This window comes from Ambystoma mexicanum, chromosome 4q (assembly GCF_040938575.1).
Source record: "Ambystoma mexicanum isolate Mex_15411 chromosome 4q, UKY_AmexF1_1, whole genome shotgun sequence".
Lineage (NCBI taxonomy): Eukaryota > Metazoa > Chordata > Amphibia > Caudata > Ambystomatidae > Ambystoma > Ambystoma mexicanum.
The window spans coordinates 257590450-257610713 of NC_090928.1; the positions used below are offsets into that span (position 1 = coordinate 257590450).

Genomic DNA, 20264 nt, shown 5'->3' on the forward strand with positions numbered 1-20264 from the left:
TGGTCAGTGACTTACCAAATACAGAAGAGGAACCGAGAATAAACGATTCCAGCGACCACAGGGCAGGCTCGAAGGAAAAGGAGTCTGAAAAGGGGCAGGGCTAAAGACGTTTATGGAGCTTTCCAGGAGCAATGCCTGCTCACAAGAAGAAAATATGCAAGGAGTTGGGAACAGATGCATACATCCCAACATTGTGACGCACCTGAGAGGGAAATTTCGTCATAGAAATCGGGAGGCATACATTTTCCCATAGGAATGTATTGGGGCTAGAATTATTTTAGGCGGGAGAACATGAAAATAGCTATATTTTTTACCGAAATATCGGGAGTCTCCTGCCTAAATCGGGATTGTTGGCATGTATGGATACAATAGAGATTGGCACAGGGAAACAGTTGATATGAGTATCCAACAGAAGCTTAAGGAAGTTTCTAGACAGGAAGGGAAGGGCTAAATAAACCCAGGAGTGTCAGTCTGCAGTTAAAGGTGTTTGGGTGAGGTTGGAGGAGGTGAAGGAGGACCAAGATATGAAAGAGGAGCATGCAGCAGGTCGAGGAGGAGTTGGAGGAGAGTATTGGCTTGTTTGGAGAGCATGAAGGTAAGGTGTTGGTATTGAGAGAGATTGTTACCAATTTCTGTTGTATATATGGAGGTCACTAAGTGTGAGAGAGAAAGAGAGGAAGAGAGAAACAGAGACAGAGAGAGAGAGAGGCCACCAAAGCATAGGGTGAACCTAGACAATGGGGAACCCTGTCTACGGTGAAGCAATACTATTTTAAGTGTTTTGGGAGTAGGGGGCCTGGGTTTGAAGGTGGGAGCCCCTTTAAAGACTGAGGACAACCGTACAGAGAGCAACCAAACATTTAGAGCACCAATTGCCTTTATCTGCATGTTTGTTCTTAATAAAAAACTGAAAAGCTACTGATACTGTCAAGTGAGTTATTGGCAACCTTGCGACAGTATTTACTTATCGACATTTGCTGTGTGTCTATGCAAAGCACGCTTGCATCAGATCTCGAAGAGGCATGAAACAGACATTTGACATGATTTCAGGAGGACAGAATTTCAGTAAGCAAAAGCGAACGATGAGTCTTTAGGCTTTTGCGGAACAGCACTGGGTTGTCTTCGCACTGAAGGTGCATTGGTGAACCATTCCACATCTTCGGGGCTTGGCCTGCGAGACTGCTACCTACACTTCTGAATGTCTTGAAGGCAGTGACTTGGAGCAGAAAGGAGTTTGTAGAGCGAAATATAACTATTTATGAAAGCCACACCGCCATCCTTTTTTTGATCATGGGTCATAGGATGCATTACAAAATGTTGTGGTAACAATTGATCAAAATAAATAAATAAATGGTTAAAAACCATGCCTCTGTCGGCAATAGATACCAACCATTGAGCACATGTAAAAGAACTGGAAGTAGGGATGTTTTTTTAACAGCAGTTATGTTTTGTGTCTAAAATTGTAACATTAACATTGGTTTTTGCATGTAGCCTACACTACTTGATGAAAAAGTTAGTGCTTAACGGGCTTTCTTGAGTAAAAATTGAGATCTTTTTCATACATATTTGCAAAAACATGAGAACAGTCATTGACAGTATGTAATACGACAATTGCATCCATTTAATGTGCCGAAAAACACCTTAGGTCAATGAAAATTCATAAACTATTTGAAATCACGCTATACTTTTATTTTCTTTACTTGAGCAATAATTCCTGTGGTGGGGAGACGTGGGGGGGGCATTACCAGTCAGGTAGTGGTCCCAGTTACAGGCCCGAACAAAGCAAGGAACGTAACCTGCTCCTGGGAACATTACCAAACTGGTAAATGCCCACATACCAAGGAGGTTATAGCTATTAGCATCCTGGTATCATTTTCAGTGGTAGTTTCTCAAGATAAAAAAACCTACAAAAGAAGATGACACCGTTGACAAAGGGAGAAATAGATCAACTCCTAGTGCCTTCCCCATTTCCAAGCCGGCCATTTTCGTTGGGAGCAATAGGTGAGGCAATTAAGGAAAAGGTGAGTGAATGATGTTGAAAGTGGCAGGAGGCAAGGTGACTGTGTGCCTGGGCTGGGGGATGGAGGTGGAGGATAGTTTGTTGGAAGAAGAGGGGAGGTGGTGCTGGTAATTGGATGCCGTAGAGCACCAGTAGGGGAACATAGACGTCTCTCCCTGTTCAGGGTGCTTCTAGCGTGGGCAATACCATGAGATAAAGCCCACCTTCTGAGCTCCTTGATTGGCTGTGAGGTGCCATAATGTGACCTCCCTGGCACGTAATTTGTTATATGCTTGAGAGAGATGGAGAGGATTGTATGCAGTACACCATAATTTCCCTAATAGGCCATCGTGCCTCTCGTATTTAGATTTACGTAATGCAGATATTACAATTACTATTTTGGCCAGGTGGCTTTGCTCTAGCCATCAGGTATGTATTGAACAATATATATTGATGGTCACATCAAATATTAGGTGCCCAGGAAATGGCCACCATTCAGGAGCCAGATGACAGAAACTTTGCAGTGGTGCCATCTTGCATAGTATTCCCACTAGGGCAAAAAACATGTGCTTTCAATGCAGTTTTGCACTAAGGCAAAGTATGCCTTGGTGCAAATACCATTCTGCATTCGCACTAGGGCAAACCTTTCCCTGGCACAAACATGGTATCCAGTGTTCATATCGCCAGGAAAGAACATTGTTGGGAAAAAAATGTTTTGTTCCACTATCCAGCACGTTTTTCACATAATCCACGACCGGTGTTTGTTTATATAATTATACCAGTCCTAGAATATGTTGAAATTGCTGATATGTAGAAATATTTCTGGCGCAAACACATTTTTTTCTCCTGATATAATGACTCGGAACCGCAAATAATACATGAATGCAATGTTTTTTTGCCGTTTTCTGTAGTGATAATATTTTGCAAAATTGCAACGTTTCTGTAATCGGGCCCCAGGTAAAGAAGCAGAAGTGGCCTGCGTAGAGGTCTGTATTAATTCAGCGAGTGAAGATGTACACAGGCACAGCAGCACATTTTGAAATGTGCAGTCTTTAGACCACACGTAGAGTAGCCGAACGAACATTTATAGGAGTAAACAACCCTGTGGCCAGCACCACTCACGCCCCCTCGACTCCCCTCTCCCAACCCCTCCTCGCGCTTCACGTGGGATTCCACATAATGGGGGAGAGGGAAGGTAGGATGTTTAGGAATGCAATCTGCTGGGATCAAGTATTATGTACAGTACATTTTCAGCATTGTTATATGTTGCTTTTAGGATGAACAGTGTGAGCATTGTGGTTGGTGATCTAAAATCCAACAGTTCTACTAAGAAGACTTACCCTATTAAAGAAGTGATTGTGAACGAAGCCTTCAGCAAAGACAATAACTCCAATGACATTGCGCTGCTGTTGACGTCAGAATCAATCAGATTTCATAACTTTGTTCAGCCTGTGTGCTATCCGGACGATTTTAGGCTACCGATTGAGAGCCTGAAAAACTGCTGGATAACAACTTGGGCGCTGACAAGTAAGTAGATATTTCTTTTCATGAAATTAGTTTCATCAGTTTAAATGGGCATGAAGGCATTGTGTGATATATTGTGTGGCAACAAATAAATTATAAAAAACAGTTTATGGAAAACAGTAAGATTAAACAGCCAAACGCCCATGCTCGCTTTTCCCAGTAATTCCCTTACTCTAACTGTAAAAACACACCCAAGATGCCCGTGTGCAACAAGGCCAGAATTCGCACTGTAAGTACATCATCATATTGGATTAGTCCAATGAGGCCAGTACGGCCACTGTAATAACAAACTCATTTTGTGTTTGCCCACTAATACCAGTACTGCCACTGTAAAAAAGCACTTGTGTTGCCTTTGTCCAATAAGGAGAATACTGCAACTGTAAGAACACAGCAATGGTCGCTTTGTCCAATAACGCCAATACTGCCACTGTAACTACACACTCTTGCTGGCTTTAACCATACTGCATCTGTAGGAACAAGCGCATGATGTCGTTGTAAAATAAAGCCAGTGCTGCCACTGAAAGAACACAAGTGTGCTGGCTTTGTGCAAACATACCCGTAAAGACACTGTAAGAGCACAATTCTGTTGCCTCTGCCCAATAATGCCAGTACTACAAATGTGTGTACCCACTCATGCAGTCATTTCAGTTAAGGCCAGTATTGGACTGTAAGAAAACACTTGTCTTTGCTCATTAATACCAATACTGTAATTGTGAGACCATATTTATGATGCCTTTGTCAAATAAGGCAAGTACTGACACTGTACATATACAGTCATGTTGCCTTTACTGAATAATAACAATATTGTCACTGCAAGCAGTCACACACAATGCTTTTGTCCAATAATGGCAGTACAGTTATCACCATAAGAGAACACACGTCTTGGGAATCATAGTGCCGCCGTTGGCACCGTTCAATTCCCCTGCAATGCTCTGGCACCTCCATGGCACTGGCATGGGCCACCTCTCCCTCCCACATTATCTTTCTGAGGTTGTTTCCTCTGTTCTCTTGTTCACTTGATATATCTTATTTCCTGTCTCCATTACGTGACTCTATGTTGGGCTTTCTCCATTCTTCAACTCTGAAGGGATATGGTATCTTCCCTTCTTCCCAGGGGACTTGTTTCCAGTCTCTGTTTGTTTCTCCAGTCGGAATGGTTAGACCCCTCTTGTATAGGTTTTTCACATCTCTTATTAACAGATCTTTCTAGTGACAACTCGGCCTCAGGACTGGGCGGAGTTTCTCTCTTCTTATAATATCAGTCTTCCTCGACCGGGTTATTTGTTGCTTGCTTTCTCAGGTTTTCACCATTCTAATTCTACAGTCTTGGGTTTGTTTAATGTCTGTCCTTAGGAATGGAACAAGTTTCTTCATACATATAATGATGCCCTGGTGGCCTCACACATCTCCCGGTTCCACCTGGTCCTCTATGTGTCCTGGTGAAGGTTACAGGGTTCGGCTTTCGCTTGGTCGACACTCTTCTGCATCTGGCTTCTCGTTCCTCACTCTTGCCGGCATCCCGTTCTCGGCTTCTTGTTGGGTTACTGCCACACACGAGCACTGACAATAGTTCATGCTTCCAGCAACAGTGGTCTCAGCGTCATTGTCCGGGCGCCCTGCCCACCACGCTGCATACGTGGTAATGCCACCACTGGGTACATGGTTCCTCTCTTCCTCTTCACATAATTTTGGGGTTTTCACCCTTTTGAGATCGTGTTTCCCCAATTCCAGATGGAATTATCCAAGAGATCCGATCAACAGAGGTTTGCAAGGATAGTAGAGGGGAATAATTTTAGATAGTATTCTGGAGTAAAGGAGGATTTAAAAGTTCAGAAATAGTCGGGAAGCCAGTACCAAAGATTACTTCTTCCATAAGACTGGGTACAATGGCAGTTTCTATAGTCGTGGGTTCATTGCTGACTCTTAATAGTAGGGGGACTTTGGGATAAGTTTCCACATCACTGTGTACAGATGTAATTCGGTCAGCTTGATTGCCCTAGAGATCTTCCGATACATTAGGTCTGCTCTCGCCGGCTGTTTGTTTACTGCCGGTGTCAATAAGGGCTTTAGCCCACACTCCATTGACCTGTACTCTCTCATGACTTTCGAAAGATTGAGGGGTTCAATAACATATTTCCGCCTTATCGGGATCTTCTTCTTCCTCTTCTTTCTTGCTCCACTGCTCTGCGGCTACCCAGCCTATTTCCCATAGGTTCTTCTAGATTATTTTTGGGACAGAACCTGGCCATATGTCCTCTCTCTCCATAAGAGAAACAAAGGGGGAAGGCACAAAGGAGGGTTTTGCACTCCCTGTTTCTTCTCCAGTTTCTTGTCATATTTTAGTTGGGGGCATGGACCTTTTTTTAGGGATATCCTCCTTAAGCTGTACTTCTTCACATCCTTTTTCTGACCTGTTCATTTTCCCATATATCTCAAATACTTGAATGACTCTGAATGGGCTTGGGCAACCTGTATAGCACTCTGTAATGAGGGTTGAGGCTGTTGTATTATACCTCTTTGCAGGGATAAGGGTAGAGCGCTTATAAATTGCTCTAATGCCAGGGCTTCTAAAACGTCCAGTCTGGTTTTCCTTCCCAACCACTTTTTCGGAATGTTTTGTACTTGGCCTGCAATTGTAGGGGACTTTACTCTTGTTTGGTAACATTTGAATGTCCCGAAATGTTTTCTGATAAAAAGCCTCCATCAGTCCCTGCCGTTCGAATAGGGCCCTTTTTATTTTGGGAAAAGAGGTTGTCCCCTGATGGTATATATTTTGGTATGACGCCTGTAACTCACCCTGGGGTCAAATAACAGACTTTCAAGCCGTCGTCTCACTGGAACTGGGTGGCGATTTGTCCAATGTTAACAAAGAATGTCCCCAAATTGTTACCCTCCTGATACGGTTGAAGTGCGTCATGGGGTACTATCCGGTAGGGTTGACCTGCTCGTATTTAGTCAAGACCCACTTGTATACATTGATCCACTTGTTGATCTATGATCCGCTTGAGGATGGATTAGAGCATAGTCATCTCAACCTCTGAACTCTCTGGGGATGAGGAAGCTTCCGAATACGCACTTCCTAATTCTGATTTCCACTCACCTGAGTCTTCTGGGAGTTTGGAATTAATGGCAGTGGCCTTTGGTGTTTCAGAACTACCAGGGTTGGTTTTACTTCCTAAAGATGATTTAATGCCGAAAAGTCCTATTGGTGGAAGCGTGTTGATGGATGTTGCCATAAACCATTTTATCCGCTGGGTCGGATTCTTTTTCGGGCCACTAACATCCCACTCTGACACCATATAGGGCATGTAGGAAGGAGTCGTACATTTTAAGGACATTCTGAATTATCGTGCAGCATACTCACCCCCACCTCACCTCTCATTTTCTCTCTGCCTATCTCTTCCTCCCTCGTTCCGAGATGGCACCCTCAATCTCTCCTATTTTCTCCAACTGCAACATCATCACCTATTCTCCCTCTCTCACTAAACTGGACGGAAAAAGCATAAAAAAGACATCCTTGCTGCTAACCCAGGCCTCCCAATTGCAGACACCTATGCCAGTGCATCCTCAAGAGAAATCTTCACTGACATCCTCTTTTCCGTCCCTTCTCCCGATCTATGGACCTCTCACCTCACAGCCACTCTCCCACCTTACTCCTCAACTTCCATTAATGGCGGCAGCAAGTGGGAAGTCTGCCTTGCGGGCTGCTTCTCATATTGCTGCTGTATCAATGTTTACAACATGGGCAAAGTCCTGGTTCAAGGCCCTCAGTCCAACCTCATCCTATTTGACTGGATCCTTCTCAACTTCCTTCATTCCCCTGCCCCCCCCCTTCTATCCCCTCTACTCCACCTCTCCAGTCCAATGCCCCACGTCTTGTCACTTTCCCCAAAAACCTTCAAAGGCAGCGATTGTCTTCATCTGGCAACCCTCAACTCATGCTCAGCCTTCAAACATTCTTCTGACATCTGCCTTCTCCTTGAGGATTCTGACCTGGACAAACTTGCAGTCACAGAAACTTTGTTCAATGCCAGCTCAGTTACTTCCTTTGACTGACTCATCCCGGACGGCTTTAAGATCACCTCTAAACCTCAACCCCACCATGCTGGCAGTGGAGTTGCCTTAATCTTCCCAGAGTGGATTTCTTCTACCATACTACCCACTCAGTGCTATTCATCCTTTGAGAGCCTAGTGTGCAAATTGGCCATCTCTCCTTCCTCCACCTTGACCATTGCTACCACCTACCGGCCCACTGGTACTACTTCTCTCTTCCTATCTGAGTGGGCGGACTTCTGTTCCTCCCTACTCTCTACCACCTCCAACTTGCTACTACTATGTGACTTCAACATCCACCTAGACTCCGCTTGCACAGCAACCACCCTCTGCACTGACCTCTGCTCCTCCCTATCCCTCACCATTCTTCCCTCTGGCCCTACCCATTCTGCTGGACACACACTAGATGCCATCATCCACTCCAACCTCACTCTCTCTATTCCCCTGGTGACCCCTCTCTCCTGTTATGACCACTCTCTCCTCACCTCCCACTTGGGCCCCTATGGCCCTGTGACAGCTCTACATAAAGCTCTGCCAACCTTGTTCACGAACATCCATCCGATAAAACAAGTGTCAGCTGCTGCCTTCTCTTCCACCTTCATTTCCCCTTGCCCACCCAACACAGACATTTCCACTGAATCTGTCCTCAGCAACCTCTGTCTGTCCATCTCCAACACCCTCGACATCCTTGATCATGAGGATCCACCTGAAACCTGCCTCCATGCGTAACACTTGGTACGACTCCGATCTTGCAGACCAAAAATGTAAGTGTAGAGCTGCTGAATGGAAGTGGCACACTTCAGACTCACCCTCTGACAAACTGGCCTGCCGCCTGATCCAGAGACACTAAAGCCTCTCCATCCGTGCCCAAAAAAAGATCCCACATCAGGCACGAGTGTCCAATGCATCCAACAACATGGCTGAACTCGTCAAAATCTGTGGAGAACTTGCCAACCCATCCACAGCATCCTCTGCCCCTACTACTTCCCGTGCCCTCTGCAATACACTCACCTCCCACTTCACTTCTAAAACCCAGGACTTACTGAACAGCCTTGTCAAGCACTCGACCAACGCAACACTCCCTCCTCCCCCCCACCATTCAGCCTCCTCCTTCCTCCGTCCCCTCCTTCACACCTGTCTCACCTGAAGAAGTCACCAGAGTTGTCAATTCCATGAAGGTTTTGTCCAAACAGGTTGCTCCTTCCTTCTCCAGAACCATCAAAGAAAATATTGCCTCTCTCGCCCCTGCTCTGGCTGATCTCTGCAACCACTCCTTTGCTATTGGTTCTTTTCTATCTTCCCTCAACTACTCCCTTGTGTGCCCCCTCCTTAAAAAACCCTCTGCAGACCCTTCCTGCCCAGCCAACTACCATCCAATATCCATCACCCCCTTCCCAGGAAAACTGCTCAAGAAGCTGGCCATCCCCCAACTCAACTCTCATACCGAGCTTGTAGGCGGGCTTCATGACCACCAGTCTAGATTCTGAGCATCCAGAGGCACGGAAACTGCTCTTCTGAACAAACATGAAGAACTGCTCGCATCGTTTGACTCCAACTCACCTGCTGTCCTCATCCTTCTTGATCTCTTTTCTGCATTTCACACAGTGAACCATTCCATCCTCACTGACCGTTCCTCCAAAACCATTCTGAGCCTGTTCTCCTCCTCTTTTACTCTGCCACCTGTGGCGTATCCCAGGGCTCCATTCTTTCACCCTGGCTCTTTAACATATACCTTTCTCTGCTGGCACGACTCATATCCTCCTTCTCGCCCAACTTCCAATGCTACGCTGATGATACACAACTTTTCTTCAAACTTCCCACTGACGCCTTTGCACCCTCCTTCATCCCTGACTGCCTCTCTGCCATCCAGGTCTGGTGCACTGCTAATGAGCTCTGCCTCAATGCCAGCAAAACAGAGATTCTCCCTATTGAGTCCCCTGCACCATACTTCTTCCCTGCACTCTGGCCTTCTTCCATGGGGCCCCCTCCACTGAAGCTAGGAATCTCGGAGTCATCTTTGAGTCCTCCCTTTTCTTCATCCCTCATATTCTGGACATTGTAAAGAAGACCCATGTTCAGCTCTTCCTTCTCAAAGGGACTCTACCCTTCCTCACCTTCCCCCAGAGATTCAATGTTACCCGTGCTCCGGTTCTCTCCAGGCTAGATTACTGCAATAGCCTCCACCTTAATCTTCCTTACTCCAACCTGCGACCACTCCAGCTAACCCAAAATAGGGCAGCAAGACTTATCTTTGGCCTCAAGCCCAGGGACCGCATCTCTCCTACCCTACAAAGCCTTCAGTGGCTCCCGGTCTCAGCACGGACCAAATTCAAATCCCTCTATATCATCCACAAGGCTAACTGGGGCCGGGGACTACTCTATCTTCAATGCTTCCTGACCAAATACTCCCCTTCTAGACTCTTCTGTTCCTCTGGCACCAACTCCCTGCGTGTTAAGCGCTTTGGTAAAGAGAGAGCCGGTGGGCGATCACTTTCCTCGGGTGGCTCCCCCCTGTGGAACAGCCTCCCTCTCCCTCTGCGTCTTGAGCATGACCTCCTGAAGTTCCGGAAAAGCCTCAAGACATTTCTCTTTACCTCTTCCTTCTCCTCCTCTCTTCCCTGCTAATCCTACAGCAGTGTGACTGATGTGCAGGGCCCTTATGTGTCCTCGGGGCCTTGACGCCCTACATCTCTTATCTCAGCCGCTGTCTTTCTGCTGCACTTACTTGGGCTCACCCCACCCACGGTTGGTTGTACTTATGTTCTTCTCCTCTTAGCACTTACCCTGAGCACTTCTCCATGAGCATCATAGCACATATCTGTCCCTCCTCCCCCTCTGCACTTGCATGTTCTGAACACTCACAAGGCATAGTAGGTTTGTCTCCCCTTCCCTTTACTCTCATTACTTGTTTGTACTATTAATTCAATTATTTATCCTTGCTGTAATTCATTGTCTACCTTTCCCTGTCCCCACCCTGTTTGTACGGTATAGTACAATTTTACCTAACCCCAAAAGTTAATTCCCAAAAGTTTGACCCCCAATTTCCCGCATAGATATATGTGGGGGGGGGGTAAAGTATAAAAAAATGTATAGGGGTAAAGTAGGGGGGAGACCCCCCCACATATATATTTATGGGAAATATAAAAAAAAGAACTTTTGGGAGTCGAACCTTTGGGTTCGGTAAAATCACTTAGAACCGTTTGTCCTGTGGGTGCTTTGAAAAAGTATTGCTAATTGTATAAGCGCCTAACAAGTGACCAACATCTTAATAAATACATCTTTAATGAAATTATAGAAATAAAGCCTATCTTTCCCTATTGCTTGAGGGAATGCTCTGCCTATCTAAAGGAACTAAATGCGCTCGTCAGTTGTCAGGAAGTCTCTTTAATCAACTCTGGTAGCTCTTCCAAAATACTCTGAGATGTTGTGCTTTCTGTGGTATTATACTTAGAATATCTTTCCTTCAGATATGTTCTCACACTCTTGTCTAAAGTCGCAGACTCTTCACAGTCTTTTCATTCAGGCTTACTGAAGTTGAGTTTGACTTTATCCCTTTTTAGGCCATCCTTGTCATGGATTCTCTTTCTGAGGTTGTTTCCTCTTTTATCTTGTAAACTTGAAAATGTTATTTCCTGTCTCTTATTACGTGACTCTGTGTTGGGCTTTCTCCAGTCTTCAACCCTGAAGGCACAGGGTATCTTCCCTTCATCCCATGGGACTTGTTTCCAGTCTGTTTTTTTCCCCCAGGCAGGATGGTTGTAGCCCTCTTGTGTAGGTTTTTCACATCTCTTGTTAACTGATCGTTTTAGTGACAACTCGTCTTCAGGACTGGGACGAATTTCTCTCTTCATATAATACCGGTCTTACTTTACTGTGTTATGTGTTACTTGCTTTCTAAGGTTTTTACCATTCCAATTATACAGTCTTTAAGTTTCATGTCTCGTCTTTAGGACTGGGATGATTTTCTTCATACATATTATGATGCCCCGGCAGCCTTCCACATCTCCCAGTTCCCTGGTTGCTCTCTTTATGCAGGGGAAGGTTGCACGTTTCGGCTTTCGCTCGGGCGACGCTCTTCAGTATCTGGCTGCTTGCTCCTCACTCTTGTCTGCGTCCCATTCTCAGCTTCTTGTTGGGTTACTGGTGATAGGAAGCTGCTCACGCTTCTAGCAGCAGTGGTCCTGGTGTCATTTTTCGGGCGTCCTGCTCACCATGCTGCAGATGTGGTCACACCACCATGTGGTATGTGCTTCCTCTCTTCCTCTTCAAAATGATTTCTTCGCTGTTGCATACACTGCACCTCCAGAGTTCCGCACTCGTGTTCTTCATTCTGTAAAAGGCACAGGCTTTGTGACCTGTCTCAGTTCGGCCTCCAGCAGACGTGAGGATGTCAGGGAGTTTCCCCTGCACACAATACTCTCCTCCTCTCCTTCTCCATTCACCCCAGTTAAAAGCATGTCTCTCCTTAAAGAGACATCTCCTTTTTCATATTGTTTGCTTGAAGCATTGCCTTCAGCCAAATGACAATGCATTAGTTACCGTAAAAGCATTTCTGATGGTTGTATCTGCTTAGATTCACATGCTGTGCATAGGTCCGACATCCAGTGGTCACTGCGGAGTATTGCATTTTGTTTTTCGTAGTCGAAAAGGGGACGTCGACAAGGCGTGTCTGTAACACTATGGCTGTGGTAGGTGGTCTACGGAGTTCCTCAAAGGGGGAGTCTCTCCCAGTGAGGTCCCACTTGCCTCAACTCCTAGTGAGTGTCTTGTGTGGCGTGCTCACCTCCCTAGCCTCAAGGGGGGTCTCCCTTGGGGAGAGGGATGAATACCTACAATTTGTCACACAACCGTCTGCCACCTGGAGACAGGACCACAGTAGAGGCATGGCGGCCGGAGAGCCAGCAGAACGCTGTCGAGGCCAGGCGAGAGGCGGAGAAACCAGAGCTGCTGAGATGAACAAGGAAGAAACTGCTGCAGGCGAAGCACCCTCAACTATAGGACAGCAGGCACTGCGAGATTGGCATAATGGAAGGGGACACAGACAACAGATTCAATGTCTAACAACAGGCTTTTAGTAAAGAAAATGTCAGGGTGGAGTAAGGCTTATCTTGCCCTATACTAAGGCGGGATTTCCCTACCTAAAGAAACTCAGAAGGTCAGTAGGTTCTACTGAAATGTTTGTCTGTGTTCAAAACCTATATTTGCCCTCAAAAGTAAGACAAAACAATGTTTAATGATGTCAACTATAAACAAAACAGTGTTCCAAAAGTACATTTCTGAGCTATTTCCAGCTCAGGCTTACTCTTCAGCTTCTTTTCCCCAAATGTCAATACGTTTATTGCAATGTTCAATTTACCATCTTTCAGGCTTGATGCAATAACATTACACACTTTGGTAAAGGTCAGTATGCCCTTCCCCAAGTTCAATACAGTTCCAGAGCAACACGTAGTAGGGTTTTTCTTCCACAAACTCAATACCAAAAGATGACACAAAAAGAAGTATCTTCAAGCTTTGGTTTTGTATTTCAACAATTTCTACAAATCAGGGCTCCCTTCCCAAGTCTGGAATACACCAATGGTTGTTTTCCTTTTTCCACAAAAGCAAACCTCCTTGTTAGCATATAGGGGTTCGCTGGCCTTGGCACAGTTTTAGACCACACGACCAACCCATTGCAGGTCAAACAACCAGGAACCTTGGATTCACTTTCAACAGTTCATTGTTCAACAGAAAGTAATTCTCTGGTCTTGGCACAGTCTTACACCACACAGTCCACCCATTACAGGTCACACAACCAGGAACTTCCAGATCTCCTTGAGTAGTTCAATATTCAGCCAACCAAGTAGGTTCTCCAATGTAGCTCCACAACTTTAATATATCAGTGGTTTCTCAACCTTGACTCCAACTTTGCTCTCAGTCTTTCTTTCAACTTAGTTTCCGCTTAGCTTTCAGTTCTTTGTTCAATATTTAGCAAGTTGTTATTCCCTTTCATTTAGTATTCAAAAGATGCAGGTTTTGCTTATTTCATTCAGTTCAGTATCCAATAAATGTAGTTTAACTTATTTCATTCTGTTCAGCATTCAATAAGTGCAGCCTTGCATGTTTCATTCAATTTGGTATTCCAAAAACGCACCTTTGCTTCTGTCATTTAATTTGTTATGCAATAATACCCATACCTTACCCATACATAACGTATTGGTGTTATTCAATGTGCTCGTTATGACTAAGTTTAACTATAACTGCTATTCAATGTGCTTGTTATGATTAAGTTTTACTATATCTTACTGTAGTACATGCCTATTTGTATATTGCCCAGTGTATATTTTGCCAATATGTGAATACCTATTACTGTATGACTATGTTTCCTTGTAAGGATTTCCCCCTTTTCTCCCCCACTGTATATCTCCCCTTGTGTAACCAAGACAATGCATATCCTTGTAATGCGCCCAGTTACCCCTGGGTTGGGAGCGCAAGATAAATAAATAAAACAAACAAATAAAAGTACCTTTGCGTGTTTCATTCGATTCAATATTCAATAAAGGCAACTTTGCTTGTTTCATTCAGTTCTTTATTCAATAAAGGCAACTTTGCGTGTTTCATTCGAGTCGGTGTTCAATAAAGGCAACTTTGCTTGTTTCCTTCAGGTCTGTATTCAAAAAGGCAACTTTGCTTGTTTCATTCAGGTTGGTATTCAGTAAAGGCAACTTTGCTTGTTTCCATGGACCGCTACTACATTCACAATCCCTTGGAGCACTCAGGTGGTTCCAGTGTCCCAGACACCTACCGGGAGCTGACAGCTCCTGTTAACAGCTACTCCCCGGCCAGCAAAGCCTGTTTGCGCCGGGTGCTTCACTGAGCACACTCCGGCTCTCGTGCGCAGCCTCGGCCCCAACTTCGCTGCAGCGACTGCTACCCACCTTCGCTTCCGTGGGATCTCTTTCCTGCAGTATTCCCGAGGTTTTTGTTGGCTTCTTGGCATCTCGGCTTCTCTCACTCCGGCACGGCTACTTCTTCTGTGCCTTTCTCTTTCCCTGCTTCTCTGTTCTGCTTCAGCCATCCACCTCTTATACACTTGTGGTCTTTAATGAGCTGCAGGTGTATACCATTAATTTATACTGCCTGACTCTGATTACACAGACATGCCTGACCTTCATGCCTCTTCTTCGTCCCAGTGCCAAAGGGGTGAGAGTATGTGGTGTCTATTACTCTAAGTTCTTTCTTCCTCATCTCAGTACTAGAGTGGGGAAAGTGTGTACTATTCATAACTCTCAGTTGTTTCTTCCTCGTCTCAGTACTGTTAGGTACCCAAAGAGTGTAATAAAGGGGAACTGCCTTACAATGACCCATAAAGGTCAGGAGATGGTTAGGCAGATTGTCATAAGGACAAGGGGGATACTGTGTGTTGTCCCATGGTACCTCATCCCCAGTCTTTCTCCCTCTCTGTCTAACACAACTGGGATGATAATATCTCCTGTTCTTCTCAGAGATACGGGAACATGCTGAACAATATCCCATAACAATTTCTGGGATAGGGGTTCCCTTCTGAAAGGAGGATGTGGAATACTGTGTCTTACCTAAGGGCATCCCACCCCCAATCCCCAAGAATCTCTGTCCAGGTGGTCCTCCCTCGAATGTCTGCCCCTAGGGGATGAATTCAAACATGATGGCCTTTCCCTGACCACCTGCACAGAGGATACAGGGGTAGTAGACGTGAGAAGACCCTCAGGTTTCTCACATACTATTCCTCAATGCGGGTTGGGCCGTTCCACTTCCCAAGGAAACCGGGAGATAAAGTCTTTATTACTTTGTTCTTGACTTCTTCGGGTTTCCACTGTGGAGTAGTTTAGAGCATGGTCAAAGACATCCCGCATACCCCTTCCGCTGTTTTTCTTCAGCTGATGTATGATGGTTTCTTTACCACTAACATTCTCCTTAGTTCTGGGGAATTGTAATTTCCCTGAGGAAAAATGTTCAGTTCCTATAGCATTCGATCTTATTTGTGCTATCCGGGAAACCAATTGATCAAATTGAGGTAACTGTGTTCCTAAGACCAATGGAGTTGGTAAGTTGGGAATTAAGGCCACCACCGGATGGATTTTTTTTTACCTAGAATAGAAATGGGTATTTCAACTTGTGGGTAGATTTCAATGTGGCCATGTACACAGCCTACTCTTCAATCTTTTTTCTCCATTTCCGTGGAAGTAATTCTGCTCGTAATGCACATTTCTTACTCCCAGTAGCTAGTTGAGCCAAAAGGGTTTCCCCTTCCAAGATGGCAAGTATTTGATAGGAAGTTTTATGTTGTGTACATAAGAATATCTCTGATGGATTCTTATTACCCTTCTGTTTAAAATGGCCTTCTTTCCGTGTGGTTTTCAAGATACCAAGTTGACAGTGTAGTTCCTCGTCTAACGGTCCAATTCTCTTATCTCTCTGAATTTGGTTAGATGAATTTACTGGTAGTGAGTGGGAAAGGTCACTTTCATTCAATGGGCAATGTCTTGCCATGTGTCCATGCCCCTTACAAGAATAACATTGTTTGTAGCGGTCAAGAATGGGGTTAATTAATAAAGGATATTCTCTTCCTTTTTCTTGCTCTCCTAGAGATTAATCTTCCTGTTCCATTGATGTTGTGATCAAGAGAAGATGGATAGATAGTTGTTCTTTCAGGTTAGATGTCAATTTATTAGGACTGCTTGAAAAATGTCTACCCATCACCCCCTCGGAGGTTTCTCTCACAGTCCTATGGGTAACAGATTCCCCCACGTTTCCATACCTTAGCTGGCCCACCAGTTGGCCCCTTTTAATTTCCATTGGGTCCTTTGAAAAATTCAAAAAGATAAGCTTCAATTCACCTCCACAGGAGAGAACAAGAGAGATGTTTAATTCTTTCTCTTCCGGGGGTATGACATACATACCTATACCCAGTGGAAAACTGATTTGTAATCCTAAAGAGATTGTTACTTTACCTCTTCCTGGTACTCGGCATTCATATGGACAAAAAAGGTATAAATCATTTCCCTCTACATTTTTCCAAATGGGAAGAATAGCTTGAGGACTCAACACCTTAAAGTATAACCCCAACGATTGGTTCCTGTTGTTAATAGTGTTTTTGCTTATCCCTGAGTCCTCACTTTGTTGTTTCGACCATTGGGGGAGAAAAGTTTTGGTCATCTGCTGCCTTTTTATCTACTAATACCTTACTATATTTTTGGAGTCTTGGATTAGCAGAGTCCTCAGGGACTCTAATGGTTTCCAAAAACCTTTGAGTTTCCTCATCAACTCTTTCCTCTTGGAGTCTGGGGAGCATGGCTCTCTCCAGCACCCCTTGAGCGATTTTATGGCCTTGAAAGATTTTAAAGGGCTCTTTCTGTGGTTTATGATCAATGTCTTTACATCACCACATTGGTTTGGGTCTATAATTCCTGCTAAAATATTGATTAAAACATTCCAGGCTAACCCTAACTTGGCTGCTACTCTGATATACATATCTGGGGGTGGAATCAATTTCAAATCTGTATGTATTAACTTCCTTTCACCTGGAGGAATTGTCTCGTCCTTAATGCTATAGATATCAAATCTGATTTAGCCCTCTGTGACTACTGAGGGGTCTGATGCTCTGGCACTTAGTTATTCCGTATCTGATGGTCCCCCAACTTGTATCGGTTGAGCCGCATGCCACTCCTGACACCATTTGTGAGATTGGCATCATGGAAGGAAACTTGGAAGGAGAACAGATTCAATGTATAACAAAAAGCTTTCATTAATGAAAATGTCAGAATGGAGTAAAGCCTAACTTGCACTATGCTAATATGGGATTTCCCAACCTTAAGAAACTAAGGAAAGTCTGTGTCAGTATGTTCAACTGAAAAGTCTGTCTGTGTCCAAAACGTATACATGCCCTCACAACTAAGACAAAACAATGTGTAGGGATGTGAACCATAAACTAAACAGTGTTCCAAAAGTAAAGTTCTGAGCCATTTCCAGCTCAGGCGTACTCTTCAGCTTCTTTTCCCCAAATATCATTAAGTTAATTACAATGTTCCACACTTTTGTAAATGTCAGGATGCCCTTTCCCAAGTTCAATACAGTTCCAGGGCAACACGTCTCAGGGTTTTCTCCACAAATTCAATACCAAAAGATGCCACAAAAAGAAGAATCATGAAGCTTTGGTTTTGTATTCTTTACAACTACTCAAGGCACCCTACCCCAAGTCTGGTATACACCAATGATTGTTTTCCTTTTTCCACAACAGCAAACGTTCTTGTTAGCATATCAGGATTCTTTGGTCTTGGTGCAGTTTTAGAACACACGGTCCACCCATTACACGTCACACAACCAGAAACTTCCAAGTCTCCTTGAGTAGTTCAATATTCAGCCAATCAAATAGTTACTCAAATGTAGCTCCACAACTTTAATATACCAGTGGTTTTTCAACCTTGACTCCAACTTTGCTCTCAGTCTTTCTTTCAACATAGTTTCCTATTAGCTTTCAGTTCATTGTTCAGAATTTAGAAAGTTTGTTCTTCCCTTTCATTTAGTATTCAATAGAGGCAGTTTTTGCTTATTTCATTCAGTTTAGTACCCAATAAATGTAGGTTAACTTATTTAATTCTGTTCAGCATTCAGTAAGTGCAGCCTTGATTGTTTCATTCAATTCGGTATTCAATAAATGCAACTTTGCTTCCTTCATTTAATTTAGTATTCAATAAAGGTACCTTTGCGTGTTTCATTCGATTCGGTATTCAATAAAGGCAACGTTGCTTGTTTCATCCATTTCGGCCTTCAAAAAAGGCAACTTTGCTTATTTCCGTGGGCCGCTACTACATTCACGGTCCCTTGGAGCGCCCAGGTGGTTCCAGTGTCCCTAACACTTACCCAAACCCGCCAGCTCCTGTTAACAGCTTCTCCCTGAGTGGAAAAGCCTGTTCACTGGGTGGTTCACTCAGCACACTCCGGTTCTTGTGCACAGCTCCACCTCCGCTTCTCGGCAGCACCTGCTGCCTTCCTTCCCTTCGGTGGGATCTCTGTCCCGCACAATCACACCAGCAGGACTCCCAGGGTTTTAGTTAGCTTCTCTGCGTTTCGGCTTCTCTCGCTCCCGCACAGCTCCTTCTTCTGTGCCTTCCTAGATTCAGCCGAAATGACGGAATCCAATTTACCTACCCCACCAAAAGACCTAAAATACATACCACCAAAAGTTCGAACTACAAAAAGTTTGAACCTTTTGTGGTATGTATGTTTTGGTGGGGTAGGTAAAAAAAAGAAGAAAAACAAAGGCTGCAGGGGTTGCGGGGGTGTCAGCTACAACCCTTGCCCATCACAGAGGTGCCCTTCTCAAGGATAGCAGCTGTCCAAGTTGGGAAATAAGTACATCTTAGTTATCGTCAATTACGCTACCCATTCTCCCAAAGCTTTCCCATTGTGTACTAATGTTAGCCAACAGATCCTGAAACATCTGATCCCGTTCCTCTGCAAAGTAGGCTTTCTGACAGAAATCTTCACTGATCGGGATGCCTCATTTATGTCACGCCTCATGCAAACAGTGAAGGAGGTTCTGAATACAAATTCCTTAAGAACCTCTGTGTATCTCCCTTAGGCAAATGGGCTGATTGAACATTTCATCCAGACGGTGAAGCAGATTCACTGCAAATTGTTGGGGTCCAATGGCCGAAAATGGGAATTTATGATACTGTGGACCCTTTTTTGTGTTATGAAAGTCCCTCAAATCCTCTCTAGGGTATTCCCCTTTCGAACTCCTTGGCCGGGAAAATAGAGATGTCGTAAATATGCTAAAAGAAACATGGGCAGAGAGGGAAGAGGCCACTTTACCTATTTCTCATGCCGCTCACAAACTGAAGCCACATATGATAGCGGTTCAGGATATTTTGAATCAATACCTGTCATGAGCACAAGAACACCAAAATGGTATACAAGACCAGCATGCCATAACTATATCATTATCGCTTGATGACTAAGTACAGGTCCTCTGTTCCACCTCTGAGAACAAAATGATCCCCAAGTGGTATAGCCCCTATAAGGTATTGGAAAAGAAAGGTCCCCTTAATTACCTTATCTCCCAACCTCCTGAAAATCTGAAAAACACATTCTGCTGAACAAAATACAGTAACAATAGCTACCCTCTTAGTCGAGGAAGGCGAGACCTCTCTGCTATTCCCAGAGAATCTAAAACTCTCCCTGAGGTGTGTACACAGATCATAGAAGAGGAAATTGATAACATGCTAAAAATGAAAGTAATGGAACCTTGCGACAGCCCTTGGTTCTCCTGCATTGTACTTGTGGCCAAACACGATGGGTCGTGGAGGTTTTGTATTGACTTTAGGAGGTTAAATTCCATTTCCAACTATCCCATGCCTAGTATTGATGAATTGATTGAGAGGTTGGGAAAAACACATATATATCAACTCTAGATCTCACTAAGGGTTATTGGCAGGTGCCCCTCAATTCATTTGACTGAGGAAAAACAACCTTTTGTACTCCTTCAAGGTTATTCCAGTTTACTGTTCTGCCTTTTGGCCTTCATGACGCCTGCGACCTCTCAAGGTTTAATGGACAATATACTAAGGCCCTAATATGCCTTTGTGGGTGCCTACCTTGACAAAATTGTAGGCCACATCAATAGGTGGGAAGAGCATTTATACCATCTATACAAAGTCTCTAGGGAATGTAA

The 20264-nt window shown here is 44.4% G+C and overlaps 1 protein-coding gene across 1 annotated transcript in view; it reads left to right on the forward strand.

The window, feature by feature from the left end:
* LOC138468504 (serine protease 55-like) overlaps positions 1–20264 on the forward strand; it is a 292779-nt gene that overhangs the window by 126986 nt on the left and 145529 nt on the right. The window contains exon 2 of the mRNA XM_069609010.1: positions 3276–3526. Coding sequence (XP_069465111.1) covers positions 3277–3526 — 250 coding nt within the window. The 5' untranslated portion in view covers position 3276. The remainder of the gene's footprint in view (positions 1–3275; positions 3527–20264) is intronic.